The 14,345-nt window shown below is 35.3% G+C and overlaps 2 protein-coding genes and 1 pseudogene across 19 annotated transcripts; all 3 read right to left on the bottom strand.

The window, feature by feature from the left end:
• Nucleotides 1–1,514: 1,514 nt before the first annotated feature.
• Nucleotides 1,515–7,211, bottom strand: LOC121593528 (trifunctional nucleotide phosphoesterase protein YfkN). Of its 14 annotated transcripts, XM_041915958.1 has the most exons (9): nucleotides 6,960–7,211; nucleotides 5,974–6,117; nucleotides 4,721–4,869; nucleotides 3,888–4,278; nucleotides 3,555–3,820; nucleotides 2,995–3,117; nucleotides 1,990–2,922; nucleotides 1,815–1,910; nucleotides 1,515–1,747 (listed from the first exon to the last, which is right to left on the bottom strand). In XM_041915958.1, exons 3-9 carry the CDS (start codon nucleotides 4,850–4,852, stop codon nucleotides 1,667–1,669), a joined length of 2,022 nt encoding a protein of 673 aa, XP_041771892.1. In that variant the 5' UTR covers nucleotides 4,853–4,869; nucleotides 5,974–6,117; nucleotides 6,960–7,211; the 3' UTR covers nucleotides 1,515–1,666. The 14 variants fall into 14 exon arrangements, with proteins under 14 accessions (XP_041771892.1, XP_041771889.1, XP_041771888.1 ...); XM_041915955.1 differs by lacking the exon at nucleotides 5,974–6,117 and having other exon boundaries at nucleotides 6,914–7,211; XM_041915954.1 differs by lacking the exon at nucleotides 5,974–6,117 and having other exon boundaries at nucleotides 6,930–7,211.
• Nucleotides 7,212–7,461: 250 nt separating this feature from the next.
• On the bottom strand, nucleotides 7,462–8,195 carry LOC121592377 (annotated as a pseudogene).
• Nucleotides 8,196–9,985: 1,790 nt separating this feature from the next.
• LOC121593901 (activin receptor type-1) lies at nucleotides 9,986–13,468 on the bottom strand. Of its 5 annotated transcripts, none has more exons than XM_041916662.1 (10): nucleotides 13,345–13,468; nucleotides 12,563–12,677; nucleotides 12,354–12,389; nucleotides 11,835–12,145; nucleotides 11,544–11,767; nucleotides 11,262–11,476; nucleotides 10,984–11,206; nucleotides 10,726–10,913; nucleotides 10,424–10,649; nucleotides 9,986–10,347 (listed from the first exon to the last, which is right to left on the bottom strand). In XM_041916662.1, exons 1-10 carry the CDS (start codon nucleotides 13,397–13,399, stop codon nucleotides 10,195–10,197), a joined length of 1,746 nt encoding a protein of 581 aa, XP_041772596.1. In that variant the 5' UTR covers nucleotides 13,400–13,468; the 3' UTR covers nucleotides 9,986–10,194. The 5 variants fall into 5 exon arrangements, with proteins under 5 accessions (XP_041772596.1, XP_041772595.1, XP_041772599.1 ...); XM_041916661.1 differs by lacking the exon at nucleotides 13,345–13,468 and adding an exon at nucleotides 12,877–13,328; XM_041916665.1 differs by lacking the exon at nucleotides 13,345–13,468 and adding an exon at nucleotides 12,858–12,919.
• Nucleotides 13,469–14,345: the final 877 nt, after the last annotated feature.

Raw genomic sequence — 14,345 nt, 5'->3', positions numbered from 1 at the left:
GGTATCATTAATTTTGAACCATACTTGGATGATATAATTACAGAAAAACAACAATGTTACTTAAAGTGTTTCTAAAAGAATTAAATATAATAATTTAAGCGCAATAATAAAAACCGCATTCACCAGGCCCGCGGCACTCGATCATTTACTGAAGTTGGCCCTTTGCCTCAAAAGTTTGCCGACCGCTGACTTAAACGGACAAGAACGAAGCAGTAATGTTCGAGCTAACCTTGGAAAATTCCCTTCCACAGGTTTGAAATATAGACACGACTCATTTACCACTGCTTTATTCATCATTCATCATTCATCTATCCTATTCTTAATACTTAATACCTATTCTAAGCCATCACTAATACTATGGTTAACTATAACTAATACTTATATCTAACAATTCATTTATGCTAACACGAACTCGTACATACACTGCACGTTCCCCAATAGTTTTGTGTCAGTTACCCGGCGCTCTAGCAGCTATCGAACACGACATCGAACATGAAAACTGTATGGGATTTGACAAGTCCGATGTGTCACATCGATAGCGATGGAATCGTTTCTTGAATGAATTCTCAATCCACTGGAGCATAGTTGGTCATACGACCTTCCTATATTATTTTTTAAAGGGACGCGTGATGGATGTTAGCCAATTTTTCCTGCCAATGTATCCGGCTGTGTTTTCGAGCCGCTGTGTTGAAATTGTGTTTCGGAGCCTTTAAACAAACTTGTTTAACAAATTAGAACATATTTAAAAAAGGTGAATCAGAATTTTATTTAGTTAATATGGATTAACACGGTGTTGGAAGATAGTGTGTTGAGCTTCATATTTAAACAATACTTACATTATATACATACAATCTTCTCAACATGGCAACAATATACTATCCATTTATTTATTCATTTATTGGACGTCCTGCAGATTTTACAAATTTTAACGTTAACTCAACATCAACATGATCAAAGAACAATGAAAATGCAGGCTAACCATTTTATATTAAGGATAACCAAGTAAAATCCATAACTAAGCCGAACATGTACTACAGATAATGTAACGCATAAAAAGTATAATGATCAAGAAAAAACCCATAACGCTCAAATGCGATATCAAACTTTCTAGCATAGTCTATTAAGGCTAAACAAACTTCAACGTGTGGATATATATATATATATATATATATATATATATATATATATATATATATATATATATATATATATATATATATATATATATATATATATATATTAATATTACATAATGTATGGTAATATTACATTATTAAATTGTAATATTATTTTAAATTCATTAAGGTACGCCAATGTTGTTTAATTATTCTTTGACTGATTCAAAATTATATAATTATAAAATAGCTGTAACAGTCGAAGCACATAATATCATTCCACACTGTATAACATCCTTTAAGATATAAAATCTATTGCATAGTAGTATCTACTATTTTACTAGAAATTATTCCATAATTACAACTCATTTTTTGTCAACAATCTGTGAACATCGTTGGTTAAGGATAATTCATTTTGAAAATGAATATTAAAATATATTTACAGGGCTTCACCAATACAGATTGCATAATAACCACATCTTTTTGATTTATATTCATCATACTTTAACAATTGCGCAACAGATGTACAACGATTTAAACAATATAATAACTTATGGAGTAAGTTCGTCTGTTTCTTTAATCACAGAATTATTTTCAATTGTTTCCCGCCTTAAAATCATCTCTTGAATGTGCTGGAAAATAAATGAAGTAAATATAATTACTGTTAGTTAAGCACCAACCGTTAAACTACAACCATACTTCTTGATTTTGGATCATAATAATTCTGTGTTGAATTGTTGGTGCAAGTTGGCAGCTGTTTTGTTCCAAATCATCCAACGAAGCGCGACGTAAAAGCTAAAATTTCAAAACATAGGAAGTACACAACATAGTTATTTTGTTGTAATTGTTGAATGTTTATGCATACTTTACATACCTTTCCTCGATTGTTACAAATATGTTCCATTTTCGGCAATGTTACTGACGATTTCCGTCTGATTGGAGTGGGGCCATCCAACTCTAGATTTTCAAGCATTTGTACCATGCTGTGACGTCGTGACAGAGTTACAAGGGACTGGCGATGTTTAGTGTGATGAGTTTTTCCCAAACGTACATCGATGGCTTTGAAATGATTCTGAATGGCTAACCCAAGTTCTGGTGCAGCATCGTCATCCATGAGCACGCGGCATTCTTTGAACATGTTGTACCCATCACATCCTCCGTATATGTAGCTTTTAACACATAGCGTATATATTTGTTCTAGATTTAACCATTCGTCGCCAAGTCGAATTAATTTCGGTTCTACTCGTTCGCCAGGCTTTTTTGTAGGATCAAAGACGAATGACATTCCGGCTATCTGAGGAAATCTTCCTTCCAATTTAGGATACGTTGACACCGAATTTTCAAGCGCTTGATGTAAAATTTTTCCCGTAACTTCCAGCACAATCAATGGGTCTTGCATCGGTATGATGTTGATCAAATCACGCATAGTAAACGGTCCAGCCGGATGAATTTGGTCGGAACGGAACGTACCAGAATTGATGATAACACAGTCAGCTCCGGTGGCTGCCAGAGCCACATCACAAATCCAATTTCCAAGATTGGTCTCAGATGTACGAATAGCAGAAAACCTTCCATCCAATTCCACAGCAAACGTTCCAAGCACTTCATCCATTTTGGATTCAATAGTTTCCGAATATTTTTTTAGTTCATTTTTCAGCTCGGAATCTTCCGAATATTTTGTGGAGTTCACATCTACTTTCTCCACATTGATGTTAATTTTGCCATTCTGATTGCGATTTAAGCTTATACCGATTTTTGAAAATTGCCTAAAATCTGTACCAGATTTTATTACATGAGTATCGTCAATCTACAAAGATGAAACAAATAAAAATTAATTAACTGTCGTGCAGGTTTTGTTTTTAATGATGCGCCGACATACATTTAATATTTCATATACATGATCATGTCCACCTAAGATAAGATCTATACGTCCACTATGTTTGGCCAACTCGATGTCATTAGGTGTACGCATATGCGTTAAAGCTATAATAATATCGCAACCCTGCAATAATAGAGCATATCTATTAAATTGTATGTAACATAGTATTTAGCTTAAAACTGCAAATCCTGGACAAAAGAAAATCAAATGGAAAATCCTTGAAATCATTAAATTATGAAAATTATACAAAAGGTTAACAACGTAATGCGAATCGTTATCGCAAAGTCGATAATAAACAATAACTAGAAACCTTTTTTTATTAAACATACATTTGGTAAATATATAGAAACCTTTTTTTCTATATTATTAATTGGAATTAGGTTCGGCTGCACGGCCGAAAAAATTATAATATATAAAAATATTATTTATATTTATACTTTAGAAATTAGTATTAAAGAGGAACGTTACTGCTTTGTATAATGGTTTTGAATGTATTCTACATTACCGAGTTTCCCAGGATTCACTGTAATTCGTTAGTTTAACAATAAGTGGAAAATTACCTGATTGTGCAGTTCATCTGCTAGTTGATTTCCAGCCTTAATAAAATCAATATAAGTTACTTCATTTGGATCAATCGTAGGAAGCGTATCAAGCCATTCCTTTTCCACTAAACCAATCAGTCCTACTTTCACCTCATTGTGATGCATAATGTGTGTAATTTTACCACCACCTAACGGCCGTCCGGTTTCATTATCAACTACATTGGACATCAACCATGGAAAATTTGTCTTTTCAACCCATTCGTTTAAAATATCCAAGCCATGATCTGTAAAAGAAAATAATGCACAATATGTTGAATGAACAGTGTGGATGGCTGTTGTTTCAATTATTACCAAAGTCATGGTTTCCAAACACCGCACAATGAGTTCCAACAGTATTCAATACAGGAATCATCTGTTCGCCCTTTGTAAAAGTACTTAGCATGCTAGGTGAAAATGCATCACCACTAAACAAGACAAGAGGATTTAAGTGACTAAAGGATCTAACCGCCGTGCAAAAACGTGCAGCTCCACCAATTGGTTCGGATTTGCTGTTGGCATCGATATTATACACATCGTTATAATGAATGAGAGTTAATTTATCCACTGCTCCCGTCATGCTGCCAGTATTCCGATCGTTTGCTTGCCGAATAAGAGTTGTTGTGTGAAGATGTAACAAATTAGGCGTATTATTCTGAATTTGCGAGACGGCCCGCTTCCCAGCTTCTCTTACTTCTACGGATGCCTAAAAATAAATAAATTAAGGAAAATTGTTATACTTCAGTTATTTCAACATTCCACGTGTATTTTTAGTAATGTATTCGTTTGCATACAAGGTATCTACTAAATCATAAGATATAGACGAACACACACAAATATATTACATTAATGTTACAGTAAATATCGTGCGTTGCTTTCCATGCTGGTCTAGGGTTTATGATTTTTACGATGGTTCACATAAGAAATTTCAAAAGTAATCATTAATTTGTTGAAATAGAGCCACAACATTTCACGATTAATATACACATAATTCGTTAATTTGAATAACTATTAAATTAATCAACACTCAAGTTACTAATGTCATAGTCTTGATACGTATATAGCAAGATAAAATAGAAGAAAAAACACTGTGACTGACTAAGAACAACGGATACACGAAGATATACACGTGTTTTGTTAAACAACACCTGTTTAAGCCATCCGACAACGTGTTTTAATCCCTGAGAAACCTCCGCCGTGGTTTCAGTGTTTGTAGTGCCATTTTCGACTAGATCGCCCCATTTTGAACGTAATGTAGCTTTCGATGAAAACCCAGCCATTTTATTCCTTTATTGTGCTGAAATCGAAACGTTGAACGCTGTAGATGTACGAACGTAAGCACCCTGAGCAACATAGAATGAATAATATAATATAATATAATATAAATCATAATGATTGTAGAGACTATCAGCATAATTTACGTCGACGTTTGAGGAGAAAGTTAAATGTCTAAACATGTATGTAGATCGAAGACCTTTATCACAATTAAGCGACAGTTGTTGGACGGAAATTATTTTTATCAAATGGTCACTGGTTTAGCTTTTCTCATTACATACAATCGCACCAACAAGTGTGGGTTTTTGGGGCTTACGTTATACACCACTATTGTATCTCACGTACAAGGCCTTATCCTTGAAATTGACCTACGCTCGCCCATGACAGAGCAGCACAGTAATGGTTCGCAATCGAAAAAGTGTTACTGTTCTTACAGTTTTTGTAGCACAGATTTTGCGAAATAAACTGAACTGAACGGAATAAACTTATTTCAAACAATCACTTGAACACAAAATACACTCTTGATTGTTACGCACAATATCTGTATTGATATTTTCAGCACCATCTTCGTATAAATCCACATTTCGTAACAATGTATCACCAATTTACCACCCTTAAATAGCACTTATGAAAATAAACGCTCCTTTAAGCATCGCACTCGTTTACCTTAATTTCACACTGCTAATAACGATCTAGACAACCGCAAACCGCAAACATTATCTACATTGAACTATTCGGAAGTATGCGAAACAATTGTCCATGTCAAAGCGGATCCGAATAGAATTCGCAAGTAAACCACGACAACGTTTACGCATGCGCTCAACATAAATTTGTGCTCTGTGGCTTGACTCTATCACGCACACAACGTTACACGACAGCATGCTCCCATACCTGGTGACGTAACTAAACATACTTATCAAGAATCAGATTATCCATGCGTCGTACAGTCAATGCCAAACAAGTGTCTTCCTTTCATCGTTCCATTCCAGTTTATAGTACAATCAAGTCATAATTAAATTTTATTGTTTATAATAACTATTTACAAACAACGTTTAAGAAAAGCGATTTAAAATATACAAACATACATTTTATTTTACTTTCATAAGTATCTAATTTAACTTTTTACCGATAAATTAGCGTAGATTTCTTTGGTAGAGTTGCAATCGCCTATCTTATCCATGTTTACTCTTTCTCAGTACTCACACATTAGGCACATCACTATGTGTTGAGATTGTCTTATCTTTTTCGTCAAACTCAATTATCTTCTAAGCTAAAATAAGCGCTTCGAATAAGCATACATTATGTATTCCATATATTGATACCATAGCATTGTTTTGAGTTTTTCCATAGCTTATCGACATGCTCGTCGGGAGTTCAAACCTCGTATGGAGCAGGTACCTTATACGTTGGTATGGTGTATATAGGACTTCTAAAGTGTGTACACCAATAAATCACAGATAACTAAGCTCAAAAATGATTTTGTCCACTTGTGACCCTGTCAAAGGTTGTCTCGCCAAAAAAGAAGAACAAAAATCATTACAAAGTTTACATCAATAACTGTAACAAACGCCAAGATAGTTAATGACATATAATAGATTGAATTCTATGGCATCAATAATGTCAAAGGTCTATTATATACGTTCAACCGAGTTTAACGGGATAAGGCAAAGCAAGGAAAGAATTGCCCTGAGAACAAAGATCTGTCAATACACGATGTCTTGAAAATACGCTTGAAGCTTAATAAAGTTAAATTAAGTAAATTGATTAAAAATAATGTCCAGGACTATATTGCTAAATGTACTTCCATATTGGACGACACACAAACAAAAACACATTTTTTAAGACAAACTCTATAGCCAGCCTACGACTCCTTATGGTTTGTACTTTTGCTTTGATATGATCCACGTAGAACATTTTTTGTTTGCTTCTACAACTACCTATCTAATGTTACTTCTGCAATGGCCCGATAGATACTGGATGCATAACATTATTTCCTATGGATTGGCATAAAGCACCCATCCCATAATTCACCTCCTGATGGATGTATTAAAGAAAATTAAAATCACCCTTTATATTGATCACCTATTTCCTATTAGAATAGAAAGGTTCGACCTTGTTTTCCCCACCAAGCAACTTTTGGAGTATACTTTCTTGCGTTTCACTTTTCTTTAGAAGTTGTCCGTTTCTTTAAACACACAAACAAACACCGTCCACGTTTTAGCGAATGCATGCATGATAATGCAATATGAATTTACAGTGAACGCAAACTAATTCGTTGAACTCTTCTTTACCAACTGAACCTCGAAAATAATGTTTTCAACTAACGCAAAATTTCAGAACCTTTCAGCGCATGCTCAACAAAAGCAACTATTACATTAACTGACATGATTCTTCTGACATTCAGTGTTGTGTCATGTTGTGCCTGAAATAATTCAACTTTTGAAAGCTATTATGGAGACGATTTTACATTATACGAATGTAATACATCATTGCTAGGTATTAAAAGCGTTTTTGTAGACTTTCGTTTATTGCTCCTTCTTACTGTTGACTTTTTCGAGGAAATTATACGTGGAGTTTAAAAAGTTATTTAAATTTTATATCAAACTATTAAATATTAAGGAATTTTACCCGGTGTCATACACTTTCCCTCCGGATAACGTTTTTGAAACGAATTCATCAATTCCAGATCTACTAAACGAATACCGCCGAGCTGATTGATTGCCAAGAGTAATCCTGAAAAAAACCCCAAAACAAGCATTCATCAGTTCGCCGTTTATCACAAGTTTGATGAAAAGTTTTATCTGTTTTTTACCAGTTTGGTTGCAAGTTAAGCGGCCGAAAGGCCGTGTCCCTGGACTTAGACGTTCGATGATCTCATAAATTTTGTTTAATTTATGGCTGGTGGCCCGTACTTCAGCAACAATCACATCGCACTCTTACCCACGAGTCAAATTTGGAGGATTGCCCTTCATACCGACCAAACAATGTTCCTTTCAATGGTTTAGCCAATTACCAGTACATCCTTTTCGTATGATGCGTTCCAATTGGTTGATTTTTACCCATATCAGTTCGTTAATGCATTTATAGCGCTAAAATTTTAAACATTCACGACCCAACTCCATAGCTCGCCCAGTAACGCACAGGCAAATTAATCCATCGTCTTACAGGGCTTGAACACCAATCAACAATATGACGCTTAGATCCAACAACGTGTTCGTCTGTTGTTTCAAACTTGATTGGCACCGTATTCGGTGTCAGGTCTACATATGTGTCTACCTCGTAGTGAACATACTTGCAACTATCCATATAAAATCAAGTGTTCAAGAAGCTACAATCTCTCAATGTCATCCGTGTGGTTTTGGATATTTTTTAATGTAACTTATTGCATTGATATTTCGTTTTAGTATCTTCCATTTCCATTCTGGTTAGGCAGATGCTACTTGTTATGCGTCTGCGTCTGTTTTGATGGAATCATTTTCCGTTGGTACGGTAGTTCCTGTGCTGGTGTGAGCTCAGTATCGGTTCCCGGACCGGCATAGGTTCATTATCAGGTCTAGATCCGGCATGATGTCATTATCAGTCCCTGGACCAGTATGGGTACTGTATCGGTTTCAGGATAAGTATGGGTTTCATTTTAGTTTTAGGTCTCTTAAGGCAGTGCTCTCTAACCTTTTTAGGATTGCGAACCCCTTCGCTTTGAAAAGAAAAACATTTGAAGCGGCCCAATCCATTGAGGGCATACATTTTATACACGTAGTTTAATGTTTTCAATAAAATTGGAATAAAAATTTAATCTTGAATGTGGAAAACCGCAGGTTGGAGACCACTGTCTTAAGAAGTTGTCATCAGTTCCTGATTATAAATGGCTTTCGAAGTCAATTATTCCGGCGTATGCCTCTTCATACGTTGTACGACAGTGAGGTCGTCGTACACCTCGTATAGCTCGTCGTTATAGCAGCCCCCCACTAGCCTTCCCCACATACGGGACAAAAATTCTTCTGAGCATCTTCCTCTCTACCGCGGCTAAGAGAGTTTCGGCTGGTTTGTTCGAAATAATACACTTTTTTATTCAGGAGGAACGGTCCAAAAAGGCCGTATTCCTCAAATAATACACTTAAATGTTATTTGAAATAAATTAATGAATAAATGAATTAGTTCAAAATGAAATAATGCAGTAAAAAATTCTTTCAAAAATAACTTTCTTGCATACTTATTTGTCTAATCACTATTTTGCACTGTTTTTAAATCATTTTGAAAAATGATGATCCATTAAAACCATAAAATATGATAATAGGATTCTTTCGACAGTCTGTTCCCGAGATACACAGTTCCCGAGGCATCCGCATAAGTCGAATATTACATTTTTAATAAATAATTCGATCAAAATAATTCGAGAAATGGCTATTATGGATGAAATTCGGCACTTTTATATACTTAATGATTTATTTAATATGATTCGTGTAGAAAATTTATCTGTTATCCACTTTAAGGCGTTTTTTTTTTCATTATAGCAAAAAAGTTTTCCATTTGACAAATCTTGCAGCAAATGGTACTGTTTTCATACATAAACTGTCAAATTTAGAAATCCGCGTAACTCGGGAACATACCGTATTTTCGTTTATAAAAATTAATCTAATCAATTAGTTAATACAAATTTTATTTACAATTTTCTTTGCGAATATATACGGCGGTTACAGGCACGAAGTATATTCAAATTTATAAAGGACACTTCCTTATCAGTTACATCAATGGCACGATGGCTAGTGAACATCTGTACGATTCGTTGTTTCACAAATAAACGTCACTACCAATCATTCTTCCGCTACGTTTTAAGTAGAAAAAATATGTTTAAATTATAATATTCAATACACTAATACTGCACACTTAATGAGCAAAGAAATCATAAACGTACTTTTCTATTTTACCACTGATTGAAATGTTTAAACAGGAATAAGTTCCAATCAAAAATGAACTCCTGTATCAGTATTTGTGATCAAATATTTAATGTTGGGTTAATAACTCACATATATATATATATATATATATATATATATATATATATATATATATATATATATATATATATATATATATATATATATATATATATATATATATATATATATATATATATATAGCTAATTATATTTTAAACAATTATTTTCATATTCTAAACCATTAATTGACTCTGAATGTGCCTATGTTTGAGTATAGAAAAAAAAGTTTATGTATCATGCTATTTGTACATGCTAATTAAAAAGCACTCTTAAGGTTAAAAATAACAGTTAGATTATCCTATTCGTCTTGTCATACGTGACATATCTATAGCTAATTAAATATAGTGTCATCATACTACTACTTCGCCATCCGGGGTAATTTTTATTGTTTCGTCAGAGCTAGCCAGTTTAAGTAAAGTTTTTTTAATTCTTAGCGCTGGTAATCGAACATTGGGGTTCATATGCCAACATTCACGCATCAGCTTTGACATACTAGCAAGAAACTGTAAACAAATATATAGATTAGATTTTAAATAGACTTTACATTACATTTACCCATTCTATTTTTTCATTACTTACCGGATCAGATGTCCAACGATTTTGTACGGATGGTCTATAATTGTCGACACACACAACTTTGCGCATTTCTTCAAAACTAGGATCTGATGATACGTAGTCGAAGTATGGAACTTTATACTCTTCTGCAATGCCACAAGAGATAGTGCGGCGACATACTTCCCAAAATATTAAACCAATTGCGTAAATGTCAGCTTTCCTTAAGGCATCGAAACATTCCATGCTGATACTACAATTAAAAGCAAAAGTAAAATAAAAAAAACAACAATCTATGCAACATCTATCATTCTTATTTAAAAACATACCTTTCGTCTAGAACTTCCGGAGCCATATAGCGCTTTGTTCCGACACGAGCGGTGTTACCTATATCAATTTTATTAGTTGTTTGACTGTGCATTACGGCCAGACCAAAATCCGCAATGACACATGTACCATTTGCTCGAATTAGAATATTTTTTGTCTTTAAATCACGATGCGCGATAGCCGGTTTACCCTTAAATTTACCAAAAGAATATAAATTATAATTAAGAATAGGAACCAAATTTAAAGATGAGTTCACAAACCTCAGTTCCAAAAATTTCAGTGTGTAAATGTACCATACCATTGGCAATAGAGAGGCAAATGGTTATCATTTGATGTGTGGAAATTGCAGTACGATTTAAGTAATCAAAAAGAGATCCTTGAGGATAATAGTGCGTTATAAGCCATAACTGCGTACAAGAATTTCTAGAAGTCATGTCTGAACCAACGTACCCCAAGATGTTTTCATGTCTCAATAAAACGGTGCTAAAACTCATAAATCGTTAGGTTTATCATCTTTGGTACTATAATAGCAACTTACCCATAAATTTCTGTTTCTCGTTTCCATGAATCCTCATCGCGACTGAAGAATATTTTTACTGCTACACTTTCGCCGTGCCAAATGCCACGCCAGACTTCTCCATATCGCCCGCGACCGATGCATTCACAAAGTGACACTTGCTTAGCAAGAGTACGTTGTATAAGTAAAGGGAGTCCGCTACCAGACCCAGATGTAACAGAGTGTTGTAAATATTCCTATTAATCAATAAAAAAATAATTAAACGAACAGATGCTAGAATGGAATTATCAATGTGCAACATACTCGCAAAGTGCTATCTCCTGCACTGGTGGCGCGTAATACATCATCATTTGTATAATAAGTTTCAGCATCGTATTTCGTACGACAAGCGCTCATTCGTTTCTTGTGTGCTCGACGCATCCAATAGATCACGGTAACAGCGAGTAAAACAACTGTGCCAAAAGGTATTAGAATTGCTGCCGCCATCTTCAGCGCGAAGGGATCCGCATCTTGTTCTGTATTAGAAACTGTAATAGACAAATGATAACTTTTTGCGATAAGTTTTTCCTACTCAATTAGAATAGGAATGTTTACCTCTCATCGGTGGGAGCTCTGGAAAAGATCCATTATTACAATAATCTCCCGTGCAGCACTCAATATTATACATTCCAGTGCTAGAAACGTGACGTTTTTTAGGTCCTCCACTATCGCCAGTACTAGATTTTTGATTTTGACTACAATACAAAGGCAGCTGCTCATGTTCAGTAGTGCATCCTCGTTGTACATTTTCATTTCCTTCTGGATCGCGGGTTCGTGATTTCCAGCACTGAATAGCATTTTGACAATAGTGTGCATGAATCGCCGTATCTGCGCAGTCTGGAGGTTCGCAAGAATAACATTTGTATCTGAAATAAAAATAAAATGTTTCAACTTTTAACTATTTCGATTTCGACTTAGGAGAATATAGTAAAACAAACTAAAGCATTATTTCATCGCATGAATGAACACATGTCTCTTCTAATCATGGATATTAAAACAAAAGTCACAGCAAACTTAACAAAATGTTCATAATACAAAATAAATAATGTATTTTTACTTTCCAGCTTCCGTTACCTTCTTTTTATCCGGTTTTTTGACTTTGAATGTCTCCTATGAAGGACCAATGTAGAAATAGTCCAGAACACACACACACACATATACCATATAGTAATTATTTAAAGGGTTAGTTAATAACATACATCATGTTTTAGTCACGGACATTATAGAAAATACATGATTGAGCTTTTCACACGCAAAACACTTTATGTATGTTATTTACTTACCTAGGATGCGCTAATATGCCATTGGCATGAATTGGAAAGTTACGATTTTCCTGAACAGATTCAATTTCCATGTCGTTATCATCCATCTCGTCCAATAGTTTGCCATCCAAATCGCCTGAATTAGCGTAGAAAATAATAAATAAAATAAAGTATCTATATGCAGAGTAGATTTAGTGCGACGAATACCTGAGCAGGTAATTGTTAACATTAAATAATTATGGAAACAAGAATGGCCTCGTTACTGAACCATTTAATGAGACGCCAGCAATAAATAAGTTTTCTCAATATTACATACATAAATGAGCAGCACTCACGATTCAACGAGGCAAGATCCGATACGGTCTGGTTAAAACTATCGTCTTCCGATCGCTGTTCCACCATTGGCTATCGCTTGTAGTTTTCCTTATTATTTCTTCTATTCCTTCCGTACTCATCTTACGCACTTTAAAGTTTAATTAAAGGCTCTGCTATATTCGTCACCCTTTCGCTATCGTTTATCCGGCCTAGCTATACTTCTTGTGCACATACAATTCTGTTAGAAATTTTCTAAACAGTAAACAGAACTGCATCCCCGCCGGATCTCTTCGCAAAACCAAACATTGGTACCAATTTGCCCTTGGTTAAAGTAAACCCTTTGCTTTTCTGCATGTCCATTAAGTGTTCAAGCAGATAGATTTTGTAAAACGCCATAATACTTTTAGAATTATACAACAACTGTAGTCCACATATTTGTTCTACACCTGACACATATTTCATACATTTCCATGAGTGTTTATACTCACCTTTGCATATATTTAAAGTTAACACGAAAAATACAAGCCCACGAGCCAACACCATTTTTGCTTATGTTTTCTTCGCAGCTATGGAGTTTTGCTTGTATTCAATCAAACACCCGTACAACATGGCGAGGGCTTTTTGACGTTCGAGCATCGCTGCATCTCGCCCATTTTTTCTACCCTTCCTTTACTTGCCTACAGTGCTCGTTTCGAAGTGAGCTTTTGTGCCCCCCTCTCCCACTTCACTTTAAAGACCTCGTACTCGTTTGTCCATATGCCTTTCGTTGTTTGGTGACATTTTACGCGCATCATATTGAGGTGTGTATGTCTCGCTCGATTTGACGCGCCGTCTTTTTCGCGCATGTGGACGCTTGAAAAAACATAAACAAACTCGGTGGTTGATGTTAATGAGGAGTGAACAATTTGTCTTGCTTTTTGTTCTTTTTCATGTCCTTTTTACATTGCAGATTGTATATTGATAACGCTGTGCCACGACTCCGTCAAGCTGTAGCGATTTATTTTAAAGAGACTGGTATGTTGTGACCAATATCAAATATAATATGCTGTTAAACATGCGCTGTTTAACATGTTCCGGTTATCGTATCCTGCAGAACTTGCCTACGTCAGGAAGATGATCCCAAAAATGTTGGACACATGCCACAAGAAGGCGCATGATAGCAGTGCTACTCACGGATTGTGAACATCACTTCCGTCGGGATGTTCGGTTCCCCGTCAGCAAGCGTGTGGTTCAGCAGATCGGACCAAAGAAGCTTCATGAGCCGACCCGACCTGCTGCACTAATTGAGCAGTGTCGGTTATGCTTTCTTGTTTCAATCATTCGGGTCAAATACGAACTCGCTGATTGCGAATCCAAACTAACGCACCTCCTGCGCCCACGGGTCTGAATCGTTTTCTATTGGCACGCGCCCGTCTCCGGGAAATGAATCGTATGCCCCACCACTAGTTGAAACACGTCCGGAGTGTATCATACGCAGATACTCGCAACA

This window comes from Anopheles merus, chromosome 2L (genome assembly GCF_017562075.2).
Source record: "Anopheles merus strain MAF chromosome 2L, AmerM5.1, whole genome shotgun sequence".
Lineage (NCBI taxonomy): Eukaryota > Metazoa > Arthropoda > Insecta > Diptera > Culicidae > Anopheles > Anopheles merus.
The sequence above is the reverse complement of the archived record's forward strand: the minus strand, read 5'-3'. Positions and strand labels throughout refer to the sequence as shown.

Bases quoted from the DNA above. Each gene is read 5' to 3' on its own strand.
- LOC121593901 (XM_041916661.1), bottom strand. From the start codon at position 12,943: ATGGTGGAACAGCGATCGGAAGACGATAGTTTTAACCAGACCGTATCG. The intron at 11,768-11,834 runs GTAAACATTCCT...TGTCTATTACAG, and splicing joins AGAGCTCCCACCGATGAGAG to TTTCTAATACAGAACAAGAT. The intron at 10,914-10,983 runs GTTTGTGAACTC...GGTAAATTTAAG, and splicing joins CTGAAATTTTTGGAACTGAG to GGTAAACCGGCTATCGCGCA.
- LOC121593528 (XM_041915955.1), bottom strand. From the start codon at position 4,852: ATGGCTGGGTTTTCATCGAAAGCTACATTACGTTCAAAATGGGGCGAT. The intron at 4,279-4,720 runs GTGTTGTTTAAC...ATTTATTTTTAG, and splicing joins TTGTCGGATGGCTTAAACAG to GCATCCGTAGAAGTAAGAGA. The intron at 3,821-3,887 runs GTAATAATTGAA...TTTCTTTTACAG, and splicing joins GTTTGGAAACCATGACTTTG to ATCATGGCTTGGATATTTTA.